The sequence below is a fragment of the Egretta garzetta genome, unplaced genomic scaffold, assembly GCF_000687185.1.
Source record: "Egretta garzetta isolate BGI_Z169 unplaced genomic scaffold, ASM68718v1 scaffold455, whole genome shotgun sequence".
Lineage (NCBI taxonomy): Eukaryota > Metazoa > Chordata > Aves > Pelecaniformes > Ardeidae > Egretta > Egretta garzetta.
Window position 1 is genome coordinate 647,720 of NW_009259597.1, and position 23,869 is coordinate 671,588.

Genomic DNA, 23,869 nt, shown 5'->3' on the forward strand with positions numbered 1-23,869 from the left:
ATTATCTAGAGAAGAAAGCTGACAATTCTTTGATCTTTCCCTTTGGTAGATGTGGCTCAGCGCCCTGGGGATGGTTTGTGGGATCAGTAAAGCAGAACACCTAGTTAGGTAGATGTTTGCCTGAAGCTCCTTCTTTTCATTTGTTTGACATTTGCGAACAGCATGGTGAAAAGAAGCTGGTGCTGCTGCAAACTGCAGGTTAGGCTTAAAAAAAAAAAAAAAGCTCAGTGAGAGCTTTATTAAGGCAAGGTGACAGAAATGAAAAAAACATCCTGAATGCAACCAAACATGTAAATAAAAATAACCTAAACATAAAATGCATTTCTGACTTGCAAAAAAAACAAGCTCCTCTATCACTAGAGGAGTGAAGGGTCATATTGGTTACATTTTGCTCTATGACTTCACTGTTTCTGCTGTACCAGCAGCAGGGGATGATATGCTGCATTAAGCATATTTTTAGATCCTTGCGCATTTGCATCCCGGAATTGTCAACATCTGTCTTAAAACATAAATGGCATAGTTATGAAAGGAGAAGGGCAGGAGATGACGAAGGAATATATTTATGCTGCTCTCTGTGGAGTCATATCACTCAGGTTCGCTTTAATATTAATAGGCTCTGTCTCCTGAATTCTCTCAGTAGCAGAGCGCTGAGTATTTGTTGTTACAGAACTTTTTGGCCAATACATTTAATTTTTAAAAGAAGTATTGCATGTACGATCTACAGACACCTAAAATATACATCAGCTGTTTTGAAGAAGCTACTACAATATCTTTCAATCAGGAAAATAAATATCCCTGAGGCAGTTTTACTGGACTGATTCACATATTAAACATATTTCCACTGTGCTATGCTCATTCAATATACCGAGAGATAAGTACCTACATAACAGGCACTAGATAATACCTTCTCCTTGCCTCTGTCCTGGGATGGTCTTTCCACACTTATAGAATACAAAGTGATTTCTAGAAGTATAATAATTCCCATGTTAGGATATTTCAGCACTTTCTAAAATATTATTTTAATTCACAAATTCCATGCAGGCGCTATCACCAGCGCTACAAGGCTTGAAAGGTGAGGTTTCTGTAAGGGTAGAGTTCCTATCAGGAGGCAATGCAATACTGGCTCCATCTTTGGAACAGGTGAAGTAGAAATGAGTCCACCTTCTCTTATTTCTTGTTAAGCAAAATCATGGCAGCAATTTATCACAGTCAGCATGTGTAGCAAAACAGTAAGTCCCACCCACGTACCTTCAAAACGTCACAAGCATAGTGATGCTGATGTGATGACTGAAAGACCATCCACTGTCCTGCTATATCAGGGCCAGGCAGCAACACAAGCTCCACCTATGTTTGAACCTGGTAGGACATGAGATACCTTCAGCCTTGAAGTGGCCCAGCTGCATTAACAGGGACACTGTGCCTCCAGCATGGAATAAATCAATTAATAGCTCGCTCAATGCAAACGCAGGCACAAGGCAACTTGCATAGGCCATCAGGGGTATTCTTCCTCTACTGGCACAGAACGCTAATCCAACCATCATTAATCTTCATTTAAAAGTCACTCAGCAAGATGAAGTCAGGAGTAGGATCTAATTCAGAGGACCCGACTGAAGCTTTTTGAGCCATTAACACTGTTGGGGCATCATTGACCTACCCATGATAGTGAACTTACCTTTTTACTCCAGGATCCCTCCCCTCTTGGCAAGGGAGGAGGAAAGCAGTATATCCTAAGCATAAACTGAGTTATTTTTCTATGTTATTGAAAAGTGTTTCCCCCTATTCAAGCTCAGTACAGAAACATAAGATACAGATATTTTGTATTGGGATGCTAAGGATTCTTATGAAAAAAAAAAAAAAGGCTCTGAGTATAGCTTAAACTTCTTTGGTTTCTGAGAGCAAACAACATATAACTGTAAATTAACTAAATATTTTCAGAAAAAAAAAAAAAAAAACCAAACCAAAAAAACCCCAATAGATAGCATTTCAGTGAAAAACTCCAGAAGTTAAAAACCATCACAAAAAAAGTCGAAGACAACATTTCTTAGTACTTACAAGAAAGCCTAATCAATCAAGAGGACATGGGACATCCTTCCTCTAAGTCCATCTGGAATATACGATGAACTGTCTGGTCACCTGCTAATCAATTGCTATTTGCTAATCAATTCCTAGCTCTGACAGGAATATCTCCTTTTCATTACTGCTGCCATGACTATGGACTTGAGCGAATATCTCAAAGTCAAGGGAGGGTTTCTGCCATGCCCTAAAATGCTAACAATTTAGTATTCTAAAAATAAACATTTTCTGAGGACAATACTAATACAACAGCCACTTTTAGAAGCATTTTGCATGACAATGCAAAGTTCTTTGAAATTATTCCCACAAAACGTATTACCTTATAGATAAACTATCACATATTTTTCATGTTGACGACTCAGTTCAGTATTGATGTTCAACAAGGGTCAAAGGGAATTTGTTGATAATTTACCTCAGACTATATAATTAGATGATAGAGGTTGCACTGTGTAACTGCAGTTCTGAATTATGTTAAAAAGGACAAAGCCCCAAATATTTAAAGTATCAAAGCACACAAGTTTTTTTCCACTCTGACTCTGCCCAATAGGCCATAACATTTGGCAAAGACATACAAATCTGGCAGTGAACCATGCCTACAAAAGAAAAGCATGTGCTTCCTTTTTCAGAAAAATGCATTATTTGTACTCTGTTATATCTTTTAATATACACTGAAAAGAAAGGCAGTATTCAAAAAAAGTCTTTTCCTCTCTAACCAGTGTTAAGTCTTTACTGTTATCAGCTGGCATCCTGCTTTTGTGCACATTCCAAATGTCATCTATCATTGATAACGTTCTTTGAACAGCTGCATTGATGTGCAAGCTGCAAAAAGTAATTTGCCTCCAAGTACTGGGTCCATTTACTCTATTTAAAGGTCAAAAGAAAAAAAATCTGTAATTCTTGATTAATTTCATATTTTGTTCCATATTGTTTCTTCAAAAAAAAAAGTTTCACTTGATACCAAAACTTCCTCTAAACCTATTGTCATAAATTAGCTCATAATCCATTCAGTTCAAGTTACTATTAACATTACATGTCAGAACCTCAGCCACGAGTCCAGCTCACGTTGAATTAGCATCTCTAAACCAGCATCTTGCCTTTCTTTGCCATATTTTCACCTTCAAAAACCAGAGGAAAAATGGCAGAATATATTCCATTCTGATCTATTTTAACTGTCCTTTGATTGTCTTTGACGAGTCTTGATAAGACCAAACCCCTTAAATTTTTAGGGAAATTTCCAAAACAAAACCGCAACGTTTCAGCCTGCTTACTAGACTAGCTTTACTTTGGTGACACATAAATGTAAACGTACATATTGCATTTTGTAAATAGTAATCTGTGTAGTTACGCTGCAAAAGGTGTGAGACAGACAAACAATGAATGAGAAGAAAAAACAAGCTTGTGATATCAATGATAACCTGTAGGTGTTCAACTCCATACACAGACAGAAGAGGGTAGATGTGAAAAACTTTGCCTCCCTTGTCAACTCCATACACAGACAGAAGAAGAGGGTAGATGTGAAAAACTTTGCCTCCCTTAACCTTCCAGACCATGTGTTAGTAATCTGACAGATGTACAGATCTGTACAGTCAAAAAGTGTCAAGACAAAATGTGTTTTTAAATACAAAGCAAACACAGCCATGAATAATCTGAAGTTGAATCTACCATCTTGCAATTACGTGGTTACGCTGTACAGTAGGTCATATAAATCACACGTTTCCAAGCTCTAATTTCAACCACTGAAGACTCAGGCATTTCGCACAGGAGCCACTACTTAGTCAAACAGACTGCTGAACACTCCCGGGTACTTTATCTACCAAAGATGGCCCATATATTCATGGTGGCCATGAAAAGGAGTCTGGATTTTCCCCTAAGACTACTGAGGCTTTTTTCCCTGTTGCTTCAGATATCCAAGTGAAAGCCATTTGGAAAGCACAGCAAGACCTAATAACAGAGAACAGAACATGCGTGTCAATGGAAATTGTAGGATTTACCAAGTGCTCGCCTCCTGACAACACCCAGTATCAGTAAAGTAGGACTAAGGAATTATTCCTTCTACATGCAATGAAAAGACTTTGCTTTCAAGGCCTGCCTTTGAAAGCTGTGTTAGCAAAGTACTTTAAAGCTTCTCTGAAGAAGCTTGAAAGGAACTGCATGATTTTACATCTGTCCTTGAATGGCATCACAGTTTAAAATACTCAGAACACAAAGCATACTTCAGTAAACAATACAGCCAGCAAAATGATGCTGTGCTCTTACCTTCCGGGCTAGGGACTGCTCTGTCTTTTAAGTGCAGGATAGTGGTTTGCAGAAGGAAGCTTTCTGTAAGTCTGTTTTGCCTTATTTTAATCATTGCAAAAAAAAAAAAAAAAAAAATTGGTATCGACTGCCAATACGTTATCACTCAAAACTGTATTTAACTCAATAGTTTGATAAATGGTATTTACAAAATCTGTTTGGCTGTGTTTTCAGTAGCTTAAGTGCAGTCTATATACATTGACAAGGTATTCTGAGGACTGGAAACACGCTTGATGAGAAACAGAGACTTGCCATTTTCTAGATTTATGAACCTTGTTATTTTGCTGGATAGAATATAGGCAAATTAATCATAATAGAAATTATTTTTATATTGATTCAACTAAACCTTCACAGGACCTTTCATGCTAAAAATAGAACCAAAAAAAAAATAAAAAATCTGTGGAGTAAGAAAGAGAAAGCTCTTCACTTTTTCCATCTCAACATCAAAGCCACTAAAATTTTCAGAGTACTATGAATGTGCCCAAGGAATGGTTATGTTCCTGCTTGAGATTATCATGATGCAAACTGTTTTGCTGAATGCGGTAACTGATGCATAAAATGACATCAGAATTCACGCCTAGCTGCACTTTCTCCAGATTCCTTCTGGATTCAGAACTAAAATGGGAAAACACTATGTGCTGATGGATTAGAAAAAAAAAGAAGCTTTATGCATCTGGAAAACGATCACAAATGCTTTAAAAACGTCATCTGTTCGGGACTAAAATGTTGCACATCCCAAAATACATTCCTAAGACCAGGAAAACCAGAAGAGAACCAGGGAGACCTGAAGAGACTCAGCCAGAGTGTCTATCCATTGAGGACTGCATCCGTATGTGCAATGTCAGTCATGAGCTGAAGGCATCCCTTGCCCCCGTACATCAGTTAGCAGTGCTGGCTAACCACATCAAGTACACGCTGACACAATAAGTGATGACAAAGCTACGTGTAAAACAAAACAACACTGTAAGACCAAAAGGAGGGGAAGGGAAGTAATTAATTTGTCTGCTTGTTGATTTAAGAAGGCTATGCACCAGGTCCGTCATTCCTCTGTAGAGCCTTGAATTAAAAAGCGGTGAAATTTTCATGCAGCTGCATGAAATTTATGACTCGGCCTGAGATTTCAACTCTGGGAGCTGGCAAATGCAGCTATAACCATGGAGAACATTGCAGTAGCATTGCCCCAACATCAAAGGCTCACAATCCTAAAAGGGTCTGGTATCTGAAAAAAAGTACCAGGAAATAGGGCAAAGCAAAACAAATGACAAATACATATTATTTATCCCTACAATACATTAAGAAAACCCATGCACACCCACAGAAGCAATATATATGCATGATACCTCCTCTACAAAGGCAGGGAGAGGTAAATGATGTAGAACAGCCCAGTATTGTTTACTGCTTCCATGAGGAAAAAGCTTAGACAGAAAGCAAAAGGCCAAGTGTGTCAGCTACATACTCATTAGGTGCAGATTCTGGAGCGACACGAAAACAGCGAATCAAGCTAGGGAGAGTTGAGAAAAAAAACACTGAGCACAAAACCAGTGCAAAAGATCCATATTTTCTTTGCTATGAATCCAAATAGCTGCGGTAAAGTCAGATAGCTTAACTGAAATTACTTAACTCAATTAAACTGATTTAATGCCACATGAGTGTCAGACAACAGGTCTTGACAGGGTTTGTGTTTTTCAACATTGTATAAAAGCCAAGTTGCAAACAAGTCATGCACAAAAAGCTGTAAGCACACAGGTAAATACTTTAAATACATAAATGCTGGTTCATGTTCTCTCTCTCTCTCTCTCTCATCTCTCTATTCCTTCAATCCACAGTATTAACGCCTCGTATGACTGATGCGGCGCTGCTGGGCAGGTCTCAGCCTCGCCAGCACTGAGCACTTCAGCAGCTCGCAGACTCACCAAACCAGAGCTGTCATGGGGCGTCTCACTGAGACTGTGGAAGTTCTAAGCTTGGCTTCTTTCTTAATGAGTGCAGATCCAACACCCACATAGCCATCTTTCAAAGGGGTGCTCTAACCCTAGAATTTGGGGTATTTTAGGGTCATGGAAGGAAAAGTATAGAAATTTTTATCCCCTCTATAAAATTTTATCCACTTTGCACAAAATACATAAAGTACCCACAAAAATCTGTGCAGGATTAACTTTTTTTTTTTTTTAGTTAACTTCAATGCCTATTAGATTTTTCCTTTTCATTTTAGTTGAAACTAAGTGTTAATAGGTTTGGACAAGAAAGCAAATTAGACAGTCAGCAGATTTCACATTAATACTTGTCTTGGAGAAGAAAGCATGTAAAAATGTAATTTACCCAATCCGATATTATCAAATAGAATATTGGTCTGTCAGTCATAGGCAGGCAATCTAAGTAATGCATCTGCCCAGCAAATTTAATAACTTTTATGCTCATATACTTTTCAGAACTATCTTAGAGATCTGGCTCTAGGTCACAGAAGGTGTACTTCTCACGGATGCTTCCAAAAGCTACAGCTGGCTACACATACTATTTAAAAGTTGCATGTTTTTATCTGCAAAACAGGTTTCAACATTTCTGAATGCAGCTGGATTTCCAGAGGAGGAATCTTTTAGTGAACTTACTGCTCAGCTGTTGCTGGTCTTGGAAGCCACAATTATTTCTCAAAATTCAAATCCCACATCGATGATAAAGCTGTGTCATTCCTAATTCCCACAAGTTCAAGGATTGGAATTCATAGATTCATAGACTCGTATTTCTGGAAAGTATGGGTAACTATGCTTTGAAATATTAACAGCCAAGACATGACATAATCATGATGTAGACATTAAATCTGCCAAGCCAGGCAGGTATGTGATCTTATTCCCAATTATACTTATTATATTTAACACAACTGATAATATCTCATTTTAATTTAAGAAGAATTGAATGTTTTTTGGAATAATTGATTCATCAGAGAAATAAAGCATTTGGCAAGTAAGGAAAGGGGAAAACAAAGCAGCCCTTATTAGGGGCTAGTGAAGAACAGCCGACCAAGCTCGCATCACCCACACTGCAGCAAAGGCATCCATCTCAGAGGTGATGCTGATACCACGGTTTAACCAGGTAAGCGAATCAGCAAACATTTGTGTATTTTAAGGATCCTGATGCAAAGCTCAACAGATGAAACTGAATCGGTCTAACTGTCCAAATACTTCACAAACTTCTATTGGGACTTTAAGAAGGCTGAATAACCTTCTGTTGAGGCCTGAAAGTAGGAGAGTTGTACAGCTGCAGATTTGATTAGTTATTTTTTAAAATTAGCAAATGCAAATACAGTTTAAAAAAAAAAAAAAACCAAACCACAAACCCAACAACAAACCACAACCAAAACCAAACAAACAAAGGCAGCAGAAGCTAAATATTTACTTTAGGAATCACAAAACAGGTGTGTTCATGTACTTAAAAAACTTTCCTTAAGATTTCTACAAAAGAAAAAGGCTGCAGCCCCTACAAGACACACACTTCTCACTCTAAGCCACCTATCAAACAGCAACAGCCGCTTTCTTTTAAGCAAACGGTCTTGAATTCTCTCCGTAAAGATATAGTTCTACTTATAAGCTTGCAAAGACTAACAGTACTTCACATTACAGTGTCAAGTGTCCTGCTGGGCTCCTCACCTTGGCAAGTAAGAGAGTTACAGCATGAAAAACATAGAACGCTATTTTAAAGTCAATCTTAACTAGATGGAACAAAGTAATATCACCTGGGCTGCATTAAAAGTATATATAATCAGACTTGAAAAGAAATCTGAATTAGAGCTAGAAATATGCATTCCAAAGCATCACTAACAATAATAGAAGAAAAACCCCAAAGGTTAGGGCAAGGTTACATTTTAATTTCCTTCCTTTTAATACTTGCAGGATTTCTTCCGGTTATATTAGAAAGACCAGAATGACTAAAGGAAAATCAAGTATTTTTCCAAAGGAAAAACCATGGGCTGTTCAATGATCAAAAATAATTAACTTAAAATTCCTGATTTCTACATCATGCATTGAGCTTAAACCACCGTAACAACTGGGTATTATTTTACAACAGTTTTGAAGAACACGCAGCAACCATGCAATCTGTAGTACACGAAGCGCTACCCAGCGGATCATATTCTCCACTGTACTCTCTCTGTGCGGAGGACGTAAGGCGTAGTAAGCAATGCAGTGCAAATAAGACTACGATGAACTGCGCATACACACTTGCCTCTTTCAAATGTAAGTAAGTTGGGACTTTAGCTAAATGACAATACAAAGAGTTGGCAACAATCACTGGGAATCTGCATCAATGAAGAGAAAAATATTTACAACGTGTTTGCCACCTAAGCAACAGTTTTGGTGAAACGCAATGCGATAATACTGCTTCTAATTTAGCTGTGCGTATTTTAGCAATCAAACTAGATCTGCTTTTGCTTCTTGCAAGAATAGAAACTTCAAGAAATTTTATTTTTCCTCCTTTTGCAGCCACAGAAAAAGTCACCCTCTGACCCAGAAAAGGATGCAGGTAACTATGGTTGTATGAGCCCATTCAGTGAGTCAATGCTTGTGTGGTGTTGAAATGACCCCTAAAGGAGCAGCATGAAGCTTAAGAAAAAAAAAATAAATCAGTTTTTGTAGAGTATATCAAGGAGTAGGTAGGTGGCCTTTGCATCCTTGTATCGGTCTCAGCAGTTCTGGGTTTGACTGGTTCTTTGCTATGTTATGTTTACATTTTTGTTAAAAATAACATGCTTTTCACCATTAGTTTCCATGTCACATTTTATCTTCTTGTAAAATTAAAATAAGGTGACAGTATTGTAAAAAAAAAAAACAAAAAATAGATTTCATAACAAGACTTGCTGCCACATCAGGCATCTTGGTGAATCCCCACCCCGATTCAACAAGACTGTCATCACTATAGGAAGGAAGCATTGGCAAATAGCTTACACCTTTTACCCCAAAGTCATCAGCATCCTTTGAACAGCTACAGGATATGAATTTCATGCCTGGGTGCTAATAGTTCCTTGATCTAGTTAGGTTCATTTTTTGGTAAACGAAGGAGGAGATCATAACTCGCAAGTTCCAGACCTTCACTTATTGTCTCCTAAGACTTAGTTAGGGTTAGTTCATTGGCATAAAACCCCTACAGTTCAAATGCTGAATGCCTAGCATCAGCCAACCCAAATACACTAAAGCTCATGGTTGTAACACTTAAACACACAGCAAGAAAAGATTTTTTTAAAAGCACCAATTACGCTATTGGAAATTCAGGGAGAAAAAAAAAAGTCCATTAAATTTAATCTGCCTACAGACTCTACGCAGCAGAAAAAAAATGAGAAATTTACAGCATAGCAAGCATTTGATTTAATACAGACAATACAAGGAATTGCCTCAGGAACTTAATTGGGTTCATCTGGCCTCTGTGACTGCTGAAGCGGTGCAGCAGCGTGCAAGCCGAGAGGCTGCCTGGCCATCCATCGACTCCTACTTGGGCATTTAGGCCAAGCTGAAGCCATAGCTAGCCATCAAGTGAGGCATCATCACGTGTCTCCTGGGAATTCTGTTTTATGCAACTCTTTTACTGTCTCTCATATCTGGTATTTTTTGCTGTCCATGTACATCAGTTTAAATGGAAGGCAGTTTCCATTTAGGCAAGCAAGAAATCAACAAATTGGAAATTAAGAAAAGATAATCCTCCCACCTGCATTCACCCCAACAGAAAAACATCCTTGGTTTTACCCCAGTTTTTTCTACCATCTTGCTTGTTTCAAAATATGTCCTTTAAAACACAAGTAAACAGCCAAAACCAACACATATCCAAACGGAAGTTGTTAATGGCTATTCTACTTCTCATAAAAACACTTCACTTTTTGGCTTTTTATTTTATCAGGGGATTCTTCTACATAGGAAAAACTCCCCAAATCCCTTTTCATGCCTCCTGGTGGCACAGCACCCAAAGCCATCAGCTGAAGTGCACCATGCCCACCGTTGCACAGCACATCCCGTGGTCTTCCACTGAAATGTTATTGTGCAAGTAAAACTCTGTCCTGGTAAACTGCCTCTCAACATGGGCTCTGGCATAAAATCCTTCATGTTTAAAGGTATTTGTTCTTGCAGAATACCAGCCATCAGTTGTCAAAATTAAGGATGGCAGGCAGATACCATTTTAATGATGACTAAAGGGATGCATTTCCAGAGATTAGTACTTGTGGTGGATTGACCCTGTCTGGATGCCAGGTGCCCACCAAAGCTGCTCTATCACTCCCCACCTCAGCTGGACAGGGGAGAGGAAAATATAACAAAAGACTTGTAGGTCGAGATAAGGACAGGGAGAGATCGCTCACCAGTTATCATCATGGGCAAAACAGACTTGACTTGGGGAAATCAGTTTAACTTATTACCAATTAAATCAGAGTAGGATAAGAAGAAATAAGACCTGAATCTTAAAACATCTTCCCTCCACCTTCTTCCCAGGCTTAACTTCATTCCCGATTTTCTCTACCTCCTCCTCCCAAGCAGCACAGGGGGACAGGGAATGGGGGCTGGGGTCAGTTCACCACACGCTGTCTCTGCCGCTCCTTCCTCCTCAGGGGGGAACTCCTCACACTCTTCCCTGCTCCAGCACGGGGTCCCTCCCACAGCAGACAGTCCTCCATGAACCACTCCAACATGTCTCCTTCCTTCCCACAGGCTGCAGCTCTTCATGAACTGTTCCAGAGTGGGTCCCTCCCTCCCACAGGGTGCAGTCCCTCAGGAGCAGACTGCTCCAGCGTGGGTCCCCCATGGTGTCACCAGCCCTGCCAGCAAACCTGCTCCAGCCTGGGCTGCTCTCCCCCTGGGGCCACAGGTCCTGCCAGGAGCCTGCTGCAGCATGGGGGGGACAGCCTGCCCCACCATGGGCTGCACCAGGGGCTGCGGGGGAATCTCTGCTCCAGCGCCTGGAGCACCTCCTCCCCCCCTGGCTGCACCGGCCTGGGGGTCTGCAGGGCTGCTCCTCTCACATGGTCTCACTCCTCTCTTCAGCTGCAAATGCGCAGGTTTTTTCTTTTTTATTTCTTTTCTTAGACATGTTATCCCAGAGGTGCCATCACGGTTGATGATGGGCTTGGCCTTGGCCAGTGGTGGGTCCCTCTCAGAGCCCGCTCAATTGGACACAGGGGAAGCTTTTGGCAGCTGCTCACAGAAGCCACCCCTGTAGCCCCACCCACGACCCAAATCTTGCCATGCAAACACAATACAGTACTTGAGACAACTGCAGAGTCTAATTTTGAAAACATGGATTTTCTAGCTCAGTGCTATCCTGAAGTACTTGAAATTTAAGATCAAATTATCTCCTTCAGTAAATGAGCAAAACTCCATCTGAAATAATCTGAAAAATAATCTTACATAACGAGCGAAACATCTGCCACAAACAGAATAATTTAGGAGTGACATGGAAAGATCTGAAGTTCTGATACAAGAAACAAGATCAGTAAATCAATACTAGAAAGAGGAAATTTTCCTGGGCACATCCAGAGAAACTGAGCCATTACAGATTTCAGTGAATTGACTGCTGGCATTTTGGTACCTTTAAGCTATTTTTTAACATCACATTATATGCTTGTACACACATAAAATACGTATTGAATCTATATGTAAGTAATGGTTTTGATTTAAATGTACACACAAATACTTACATACAAATATACGCACAAACACACACACACACAATCAGGACACCTGACACACAGGACTAAATTTATAGTCTGAAATAGAATAAATATTTTGCATTTGAAAGCAAGTAATCACACTACATTAAAGGACGTTAAAGCTTGTGGACAAACCATTTTAACAAGGGGTTTTTTTAGGCCATGCAGATCTTACCTGAGTTCCTTTATCTATTTGATAAAACAAAATGCTGTTCAGAGACCCTTATTCACAAAAGAAAATTATAACAACGCCTTCCAGAATGCTTTAAGCATCATCTGCTTGATAAAATCCCTATAATCGCACCCAAGAAACATTTCCACATCTATTAAACAATGAGTGTTCCACATTGTTTACAAGACATAGATCGTTAAAAAAAGTAATAACTTAAGTATTATTGGTTGTTGTTTTAAACATTTTCAGCTATAAAATTTACGGACTCAAATTCTGAAGAACAGAAGATTCATTACCCAGGAAAGCTTTTATAGGTAAACTTGGATAGGCAAAATTATTGGGACAGTGATGGCAAAGGCACTTTGAGGCAGTTTAATGAAAACTGGATTTTGAAATTACAGCATAGCTACATGTATTAAATAACAACTAAATAAAATCAATGCAACTCACTTGAGCTATTATGCCTAATATTAGTGACAAGTCGATTGATCTGTTTAATATTTCCTTCTCCAATAACACCTGCAGCCCCAAATATGGTTGAACAGTGTTCAAAAGCGAGTGTGGGAAAGAAGACTCCAAAACTAAGTGGTTTACAACGTTTCTGGATAACAGAAAATTGGCAATTTTGGCCCAGAATAGCACGATTTCTACATTTAAGACTGAGTATGAGGTTGACTGGACACTGCAGTTGAATTATTTCCTATCACTAGAGTAATAGATAGTGAATTGCTGCAGCGATTTTATAGCAAGAGGCCAGTCAAATCAGAGCGTTTTGTTCCCACTGCACTGCACAATCAATGTTTTCATTGTTTTCACATTTTTAAGGCAAGCAATTCCCTACAAAGGCTGAGATATTCATTAGGAAAAGTGATACAAAGTGGAACAAACTTTAAACATCCTTCCTACAACTGCTGAATTTCTTTGCAGGGACAAAAGTGTCTGCAATTGAAAATATTCCAGGTTTTCAGGCTGAAATAGATGCAAAGTAGACGGGAATCACTTCTTTTTGCTGTCAATAAACCCCAGTTTTATGGGATTCTACTTCTTTTCGAACATGGTGGAGTCAAATTACAGCCAAACAGCTTGCACAGAAACCTTAGCTCAGGCAGTAACATGACCAACAACTTAGGAATTTTATGTCAGGCTTTTTTCTAGAATAATTCTAACATTAATGTCAATTAATATTTTATTATTGTTATCTTTTTATCCTCTTTGAACATCCATACGTAATTAGAATTATCATTCCAAATACTGTATTTTGTTTGATCAAATTAAGACTAGAGGATAATGAGTCTCAGGAGGGGACTATAATCTTATAAAGTCACAGGCTATCAACCCTCATTCGAAAAATACTTGGCCATATAAAGTTGATGCTTTCCAGCTACACTTCATCTTGATTAAATACTAGAAAGCAGAAAAAAAAAATTTAAAAATCACTTTCTGCTCCCACTGAACTTTGCAAATAAACATCTGTATTCAACAGTGCCATCCTAAACAAAACACAAACACTCCAAGTTTTCTACCTTGAAATCAATGGAAGCTTTGCACGGTGCACCACAACATGATCAACTCGGGGTTCACCAATCTTGTTTCTCTAAATTCTTATTGAGTTTCATGGAAATCAAATTATAACTATGAAAGCCATGGCTCTGCCAACCAACCTAGCAGTCTGAGCTTCAGAGCCTCTGGCGAGCTCTCAGCCCAGGACAGGAGCAGTCCAGGTGCAACATAACTTCATCAAGCAACTTTTTAAATTAATAAGCCAAGTACGTTTTCATGTCACATATACCTTTATAGATTCTTACGCTATTAAGTACTTTGTGGCATTTTCAGAGGCAACGAATACTCTGATACTGAATTTGGATGACTTAGACCTCCTTAAGGGCAATCCCTCTTTTTTGATCTTAAGTGAAAAAATACCAGTAATTGATAGCGTTATTTGTAACGATGAAATCAACGGCTCGCCTTCTCTTTCTTTATGAACTATGGAAATTTGATTATTAAATGCTCTTTTATTATTCCATCTAAGGATAAAAATCAATAGTGTCTACTCAGGATTTTGAAGTATTGATTTACTTGGGTTTTTTTTAAACTACATATACCTTCATTACTTCCTTTTAAGCGGTGTTTCTGCTAGGTAATTCTAACATCTTGATACTAAATGCAAACTTTTCCACTTGTTGCATAACATGAATAATTAGATCAACACTTTCCTTTTTGGTAAAATTTACACTAGCTTCAGGGAAGTTTTACATTCATTATAAAATTTCATCTGTGCTTATATTTCTCTGAAGCTTGGCTCTGAACCACCTTGCCCTTGAGATCTGTAAGGCTGGAAAACACTGATTTGGATAACACTAAGATTCACACGACTCTCTGTACAAGTTCAAAGATCAAAGATTTTAATTAAGTTTCATGCTGCCCATGCTGCCTGGTGAAGCTGCAGCAGATGTCATGGAGAGTTGTGTGTCCATAGGACAGAAAACAGCTCTTTTAAACTTTACTTTTCAAGAAAATCTCTTATACCTCATGTTTTTCTGCCTTTTTGAAATAAGATGTAGTGAAGGAACCACTAGGACTTCCTATTCTTAACCCTTAGTTTCAAACGTACTGGTCATACTTGCATAAAAATAAACCTAAATGGATCATCGGAGAACTCCAGCATCTCCCTTATCCCAAAGGCCTATACAATCTGATCTTTGAAGTGCCTATAGGAGTTCACCTTACGCACTACCACATTACATAGCATCAGTATCCAGGAGCTCTAATTACAGGTAGCCATTTCCTATGAAAGAAAAAGAAGGCACAGTACTCTTCTCCAAAGATGATATTTTGCTGCAAACAACAATTGGAAAAGACTAAGCTTCAGGGATAAAAATCCTGTTACACAGATTTGAGACTAGATGAGTAAGAAAAAAAAAGAATTCAGACGCATTTCACAACTTTGGACTTAATGAAAGAGGATGTCAGAAGTAAGAATTTAATAAAAGTGTCCTGGGCAGCATGGGAAAACAGACTAAAGCCATCAGAATAACTTCAGCAAGATCACAAAAGAACACTGCTATGATTTTCAACATTGCAGTTAATCGAAAAGATGACAAAGAATATCGTGCAAAATCCAAACAGTTTTCTAAACACTGTGGCTAAGTACAGGTTGAAATGAGAGCCCTAATAGGTACACATTTAATTTTTAATCTTCTCATTAAGACTTTTTTACCTAAAAAAAAATTTTTTTTTTTTTACCTAAACATTCTTATTTGAACAACTTCACTCTCAAGTAGTTCATGGCTGTAAATCAGATTCTTTAAACCCTGGCCCTAGCTTTAAAGAATGAAAAATCCAAAAATACAGTGGTCCCTAGGAGAGAGGGGTGCAGACACAGAAGATCCATCATATGCCTTTAATTGATGCACTCAACAGCAACCGAGAAAGCGTGTCCTACACTCATGGGTCTACAAGACCAGGAAAACAAAACTTTTAAAACCAAAAGCTTATTCTAACATTCACTGCAGTTGCTACTGTGTCACTATAAACGCAATCTTAATGCAGTAGAATTTGTTTTCTGTATGATCTCATATACTGTCCCCTAAGATCCATTTTTCCTTTTCCTTATCATTTTCAGTAAAAAACCTCAGAGAATTATTTTAAGCAATATTTTTTTTTAATAGCAGTTTTTACTTCAAAAGAAGGTGTAATCAATCAAGAAACAACACTGGATTCAAAGCCCTTCAGCAGAACAATACCTGAAGCTGCTCCTGTGCTCTTCCTGCTCATTCATCTTTCCCTGGGCAGTGCCCCTGCCTCTGACACCTGGGGATGTTTTCTTCTGAATTGCAGAACCAATGCAGTACCCAAAGAGGGAACAGGACTTTACCCAATTTTCTTCTCAGAAGGACAAGCTTAAAATAAAAATTTAGTTTTATCTCCAGTGTATGGAGTGTGAAGAACTACAGTGTCTTCCTTTATAAACTAGTATCAGCATAGTCTCAAAATTTCATTTCTGCTTCACTAAGGGAGGTTTCTTGGTTGTTTTTTTTTTCCCCCACCATAATTCAATGCAATTCGATTGAATTCACCCTGCAGGCCATGAAATTCCCAATAGACAAGGTGAGACTTTAAACTGCTGTGACTTTACCTTTTATTAGTGCAGCTAAGCACAGAGAGATTGGAGAAAACTCTGTTTTAGGATGATTTACTCGACCCTAAAGCTATAACCACAATTTATATATGAATAAAGCAAAAGCATTGTTTACAAGGTAGTTATTTAAAACTGTGCTGCTTTGCAAAAGAACACATATTACTGAGAGCTACAGTCAAATTCATTTTCCACTCCTGGTTTACTTTGTATTGCCTGTCCTATTATACATCTTTTATGTTTTTCAAAGTTCCGCCACAGCCTAAAGAGCAAAGAAATATATTGCCTGATATAAAGCACTGGATCAACTTTATAGATACAAGGGATTGTTGTAAACCTGTAAAGATATTAACATACCTTAATGTAAGCATACACAGAGATATTGTGAAACACTTTGCCCAAAGATGACAAGCTAGACAGTCGTTTCTTATCTAATCAAATGAAATTAATTGGTTTAGATAAGAGCAGGCTTCTTTTTTAAGCACATTTCTAAGTCTACTGTGAGGCAACTATAGTGTACGTGTGACAAAGTTGAATAGCATTTCATTACCTGTCAGCAGAGAACCTACAGCTTTCATTAACTTTTACAGAAAATTCCTGACTCTTATCTCAAGGAAATCGCATGTAAGTGTACATCAGCTAGGACACTTGCATTTAATTGAAGATGGCTTTTATAGGTGTGCCAGTAGGAAATGAATGACAAACTAATAAAATGCACAACACCCATCAATGAAGAAAAGACTCTGTTTAAGAAATTTATCCGTCATGTAGATGCATATTCAGAGTTGCACCCAAAATGAACAGTTCTGAACGTCAAATGGCAATTGTTAAAGCCCATGATTTTTCTGACATAAACAAGTGTTAACACAGCATCCTGCTTTAGCTTCATTTTTAGAGCAGTTTTTGTATGATTTTCCACAACTGATGTATGACTGACATGGTCGAAGTGAGCTGCTCACTCTGTAACAGGCCATATCCAAAAGTGAAAATTTTCAAAGTATTTCATACCTACTCTATCTTAGTCTACATTTTTGGCAAGTTTCTTAGCTCAAACCATTTTTGTCAAGTTTCTTAGCTCAACCCGTGCTTCTGAACTTCCAAACCTCTTGGATTCTTTGTAAATAATAGAAACTTCTCAAAATAAGAGCTTATCTGTCAACATGTCAATCCCTTATTAGACTACATTAACACAATCCACACACAGTTAAAACTGGAAGCCTGACAGATTTTTTTCTGGTATTGCAGGGAAGCACTTGGAGAACGTTAAAAAATGACAGGATTTTCAGACACATAATCCCCCTATGTGCTGTATCTGATGCTTTTTTCCCTCCACACCAGGGATTATTTTTGTTGTTAACTGTTTTTTTGCAAAGCCTTGAATAGCCTGAAAATTGCCTTTCTGTGCCATGTCCTCTCCTCATACGCTACACCACAGCTGCTGCATTCTGTGGGAAGGCTGCTGTTGTCTATTCCTATCTCTGAATCACAACCTTGAATGGCAGCAGGGCATGCACTGAAAGAACAGAATTCATTAGGGAATTATTTTTACAGTCATGGAAGAGACTGAGAATTGCAAAATTCACAATTTGCCAGTACAAACTGAGGGTGAATGCGATATTTGAAAGGACAAAAGCAGCTACGAAAGGAATTCCATTTTCATTATCTGTCTCTATATACCTGTATGCAGATAGCACTTCTAAAAATACATATAAAATGCTGTCAGTTATTTAAATATATAGCATATCCAATCTTACAAACAAGATTTTTAAAAGCATACTGTATATTCAGTGATTGGAGGCAGGACCTAGACAACATAATATTTCCTCAAAATCATGCCATTTATATTCAGTCAAATCTTTGTCAAAATAGGAAGTACTTACTGAAACCCTCAAAAACAATTATTGAAATTCCAGAAAAACTTGTATTTGTGGACTTACTTTCAGGGAACTGGCAAACAGCATAGAAGTTTAATAGAAAGCCATTAGGTAGGTATAGCTCAGGAAACCGAAAATTTGTTTTATGTACTTGATGTGTTCTAATTCCCATCTAAACCAGTATCTCTAGTTTAATCATTGCTCTACCTCTAAGGTTCAGTATCATTTTTCAAGATGCTATTTCTTTTTTGCTTTTTGAGAAGCCTCAATCACAGGTGCCCTAAATAATTTATACAGGACTCTAGAAACTGTTCATTCAGTGACTCACAGAAGCCTATCCATTTTTTCTGCTGCTTTGTAGTCAAAGTACTTCCCAAAAAACTCAAAATCACAACCAGGTGTGGCAGAATAGTGCAGATACACATCAAAAGTACTCCTTAAATATTTATGATCTTACAAATGTCAGCCACTCAGTTTACATTTTTACTTTTACAAGTAAAATTTTACACTTTTATACTTTTTTATAGTAAAAAAGGGGTTTTTTAATATTTTTATACTTCTCCCATGCGTTTATCTATTCTCCAAGGATTTGCCAAGACATTAAAGAGAAATCATAATCTTTTTCATTCTTCATATAGAGACCCCAATCAGACTCAGGCTTCATTTAGCACCAGACATTTGTAATGTGATTGAGGGAAGCTACACCGTACATGAATGCAGCCAGCCCTGCAGCCCACGAGGAAAGACATTATTCTGGTTTGTTCTCAAGGGTTTCCTTGGGCTGAGCTCAAGGGGAACTAATAGCGGACTGCAACCGCTAACAAAGCACAACAACAGGTACTCCTGTGGCAGAACAGCAAAACACACAGAAATTCAGCACACCGACATTCAATCTCATGAAAGAGTACTATGTATAAATAAGGCAAACAGTAAACAATACTGAAAGCAACGGTCAAATGACCAAAAAACTATACAAACTGCTTAGAATCTGTTAAAAACCGCTGTATTAAAAGCCCTTAAAACCTTGAATGACTCTATAAAGCTAAGAAGGCTACACAGGGAACAACTCAGAATTTAGAGAAACTTGCTCAAGGGAGGATAACAGGAAAGGACATTAAAAAAAAATTAAATTAAACATCAACAGTGAAGTAAAAGGGAATTTGACAGTGTAAGAAGTTGTGGAGGTATCCAACATCGGAAAAGGATTTAGAGAAATTAATGGACAGCAGGTTTATAAACATATGCCACAGGGAACAGAGAGATACATGGTCTAATATCCCAAACCCAATGACTTCAGGTGCTGCCAGACATCAGGCAGGCTCAGGCACTCTGCCCTAAGAGCGTTTGCTATTGCCATTGCCACAGGCAAGATACTGAGACTGATGGACCCTTGAGCATTTCCCATGTTCTTGTCATTCAAAAGATAGGAGGAGTCACGCTACTGTGTGACACCCAGAGCACCACCCGCCAGATCATGGAGACCCCTGGGGTTTGCCATTGGCCTGAATTTATCTCTGATCTACCTTCACTGATCTCGGATACCCCAGAATTTCACCTGACTTCCTTTTTTTTTTTTTTTTTTTAATCTAAGAGGAAGAGAGAAACACAGATGTAAAACATGTGTGAATTGGTACATCTGTGAGTATCTGAGTCAACATATCCATGTTTTGAACCAAAGGTATGTTGAGCATTCTTAACTGCCCATTCATTTTGAGTAGTGATGAAGATGGTTAATCATTCTGCAGACTGACACACAATTGGCAACATAAAACTGTAGGTGTGCAAATTAAATGTTTCTCTGAAAGGCCCCATGATAGGCCTAAACCACTTGCAATATTGGTAGATCCAGTTTACTCAGTCAGCTCTTACAGCTTCAAACAGGAGAGTATCAGGAAATAAAATGTTTCTGAATCGCTCCAACTTTAAACGGAAAAACAAATACTTTGGGTGCCAAAATAGGAAGATTCCTTTCAAAGCAGATTTTCTAAAATGTGCTATAAATACACTAAATATTACACAAGTCTACTGACCTACCTAAGAAAATCATTAGCAGTCAGACAGTTTGAATGTTGACTAATGAAGTATTTATGTGCTATAAGAGACAGCATTCTTTACGGCTGGTCAGTAGGATTGGATTGCTATGATTTATTAGAATTAACAGGCTCAATAGCAAAGCATCCAACGATCATGGGTGGGAAAAGAAAGCAAGGCAGCTGTGACTGTAGATGAAAACAACTGAGAACATGGCTTAAATAACGTGAGCAACTGAAGTAAACAACATTTCCTTTGCGAGTTAAAAAGTAATGTGCACTTTTTTCAGATTGACCGTATCTATACACTCTCATAGTCCAAAAACATCAGAGATTACTGTTTAAATAAGTGTTTTAAGGAGATCAAGTTTTCATACACAGCAAACTCAGAATAGTTTAGGAGAGCAAATGTAAGTATTGAACAGAACAGATAAAGACAAAAAGTCTGGTTGGTAAGAGAACAAGGTATCATCTGAATAAAATATTTTCAAGTGCAAAGTTCTTTGCAAAATGAAGCAGTGGAAAGGGAAACTACATCCTGATTTAGACAAACTGGGGAGAAAAAGATAAGGAGGAAAAAAATGTGATCTTGCTTAAATGTTTTAAGATCCTATTCCAAGATCAAATTTCAAAATAAGTTCAATTTAATGCTAACAAAATTTAAATAAAACATGTTTTGTTTTATTTCAGATTATGGGATCAAGTTGGGAGTAATATTCATGACATAGAAAGCTTAACATTTTAGGAATGTGGCTTTGTAAAAATTTTATTAAGAATCTCAATTCTGAGATTTCTCCTCCTCTTGTAGGTAATAACACTGTGGATAAAGTTTCACTGCCTATCAATTATCTATAGAACTGAATTAAGTATTCCTTTCTGGAAAAGCACAACTCATAAGTACAGCAAAAGTTACAGAGGTGTACTATGGACCTATGCACCAGTAGCAAGGAGTCAGCAGTTGTATTCAATAAAATACTATTTCCAACTGTACACCATCATTTTTGTTTGCTTTTGTATTTAGAGTATTTCACTGGAGCTTTATCTTTCTACTACAATAACATGTTTTAAATACGAAGCCAAACCATAACACCCTTCAGTGTAACCTCTGAATGGAGGTGACAGTCAAGGTTGTTCTTACCTCATTTTGGAGGTCACGGATCATTTTGCTCTTCCTTTCCATTTCAGTCTTCAGAAAGTTAATCTACAAGTTTAAAGAAATGTTGAGCATGAGTTGTTGAAATGTACCTAAACATCAGTTTAACCATTCACTATTTTTTTTATTCTGCTCGTAGCTTTGGGGGGGAAAAAAAAAAAACAAAAAACAAGAAACCACCTTACATCTGTTTCTAGCAATAAGTTATCTTAGAAAACTTCTGCTTATATACCAAACTGGTATAGGCTACAGTCAGGTATTTGCTAAATCTACAAACATTTAGCATAATATTTACTAGAAAACTTCAAAGCAAGAGATGAAAACTGCCACATATAAATAGGCACCAGAGAACTAAGGGTTTTTACAACAATATTAACTGACTATATGATCTACAATTTTTTTAACCCTCTAAGAACACAAAATCTATCATAGCAGGTTTCTAACACAGTTGTTTGATTTGAATGCTACAGTACTGGTCCTAATGAGATAAACCCCTTGATTCTGATCAGACTCACCTGTGGAATAAAGTGTATTATATGTGAAAGCATTCAAATGTGGTCTTTAGTTCCTATTTAATTCAATTACTTGCCTTGGGAAGTAGATATTCTGATCCTAGTTTTAAGATTGAATTTAATGAAACACAATTTAAAAGACTGTTCTTCCAAATCGGTCAAAGTTTCTTTCAGCATTGAGCTTTCCTCTTGGCTTACAGAACATAATGGGAGAAAGGGAAATGTAATCAGAACAACTACAATTAAAAGAACTCATTCCTTTCACTTTGAAGGAGTATGCTCTTGGATACCTTAATTAGCAAAATACTCATCCCTATATACACAATGCCCCGTGTGGCGTTCTCTCCCCCATTGATACAAAAGCCTACTGATGTACATGGGAAACTACAGTTCACCTGACATTGCAGCAGACTTGTTCAGGAAAAACAAAACCTCTAAGAAAACAGATTTAGATTACACAGACATTGACCTAGAGATTAATGGTTTGGATGTCACGCAGATAAAAAAAATGACAGTGAATCTGCACGATATGACAGCTGTTCTTAGAATAGTGTCCACACTGAGGTAGACAGATGTCAGTAATTTAAAAACCATCACTGGAGTTGACATCACTCTCATCTATATCGAAAAAGAAGTCAGAGAACACTATCACCACTTAAGAGAGAAAAGTAGGGGGTCCATGAGACTAAGACCAACTGACATGCATAAATGTTCCTTCTTTTGCAAACTCTTCCAAAATATTTTCTAAGTGGATTGGGTTTTGAAATACTAACCACGCACCCAGCTACCACTGAGGGTGATGTTTCAACAGAAGATTAATATATTCAACACTTGCCTAGCAATCACGTCCACAAGTCATGACATTTAGTCCATGCTTATTGTATAATACGTATGAAGATTTTGCACAACAATAAATGTCACAATCAAAATATGAGATCAGGATTAATTGGGGAAAAAAAATAACTATTCACATGGTGGGGTATGTTTTTTCAGCTGTTCAAAACATTTGCCGGCTAACATTAAATACTGATAGAAATAATACACTGACCTCCATTAAAGAGTGTTCCCTTTCTTAGTCCTACCTCTTGAGAGAATATTAATATTTCTCCAAAGCACTTCACTCTAAATCTGAATATATATGAAATAATTAAAGGTATATAATACCAAAATTATTGTCTCTGTGTTCCCTTTACACAGCCTGTAAGTATCAGCTTGGGTCTTCTAGTGGAGAGATATTTAAGACATCTATGCTAGTTAAACCAGTATTTTTTGTTAATTACTATTCACATACACATGCATCTGATATCACTGATATGGACAACTTAAATAGAGCAAACTTACTCATTTAGCTTATCTGAATAATTAAAAAAAACTAAGTCCTTTTATTTTTTAAAAATAATACCAGTACTGAAGTCATGCATTTTTGCTTTCATATTACAACAGCATTTTTAAAGCACTTCTCCTAAACCTTTAGCAGCTGAAGAGCCACTTAGTCATAAAGTATAGCTACATAGGAGAGATTTACATGGCTTGGCCACTGGAGCTAATAGAGAGATAACCATTTAAGTGCATCTATGTCTATAATTTCATGCTTTGAGGCAGATCAGTCCATATCAGATGGTTTGCATGATGCTCTTAGTCAGTCCCAAGGACAAGGCATAATACCATTTTCCAGAAGAGATGTAAAAATTCTACTTTCAGTCACCAAATCCTGCTAGCATAAGAAACAAGAATGGATATTTATACGCAGCTCTAAATTAAAAGGCACAGAAACTAAAAAATTGAATCTAAAACTTTCTACGTCTCTTCCTCCTTTCTACCCACTCTTTGTTCTTGTTTGACATTCACCTCTTTCCAAATGTTGGCTGCCTTTAATTACTATCTGGCTGTAATTATGAAAATGCATAATGAAAATACATTGTTCTAAGACTGAACTTTGCAATATTAAGC

At 37.6% G+C, this 23,869-nt stretch overlaps 1 protein-coding gene across 1 annotated transcript in view; it reads right to left on the reverse strand.

The window, feature by feature from the left end:
• Window positions 1–23,869, reverse strand: part of LUZP2 (leucine zipper protein 2) — a 196,909-nt gene that overhangs the window by 75,359 nt on the left and 97,681 nt on the right. Inside the window, exon 5 of the mRNA XM_009638176.2 lies at window positions 21,393–21,455. Within this exon, the coding sequence (XP_009636471.2) occupies window positions 21,393–21,455 (63 nt within the window). The remainder of the gene's footprint in view (window positions 1–21,392; window positions 21,456–23,869) is intronic.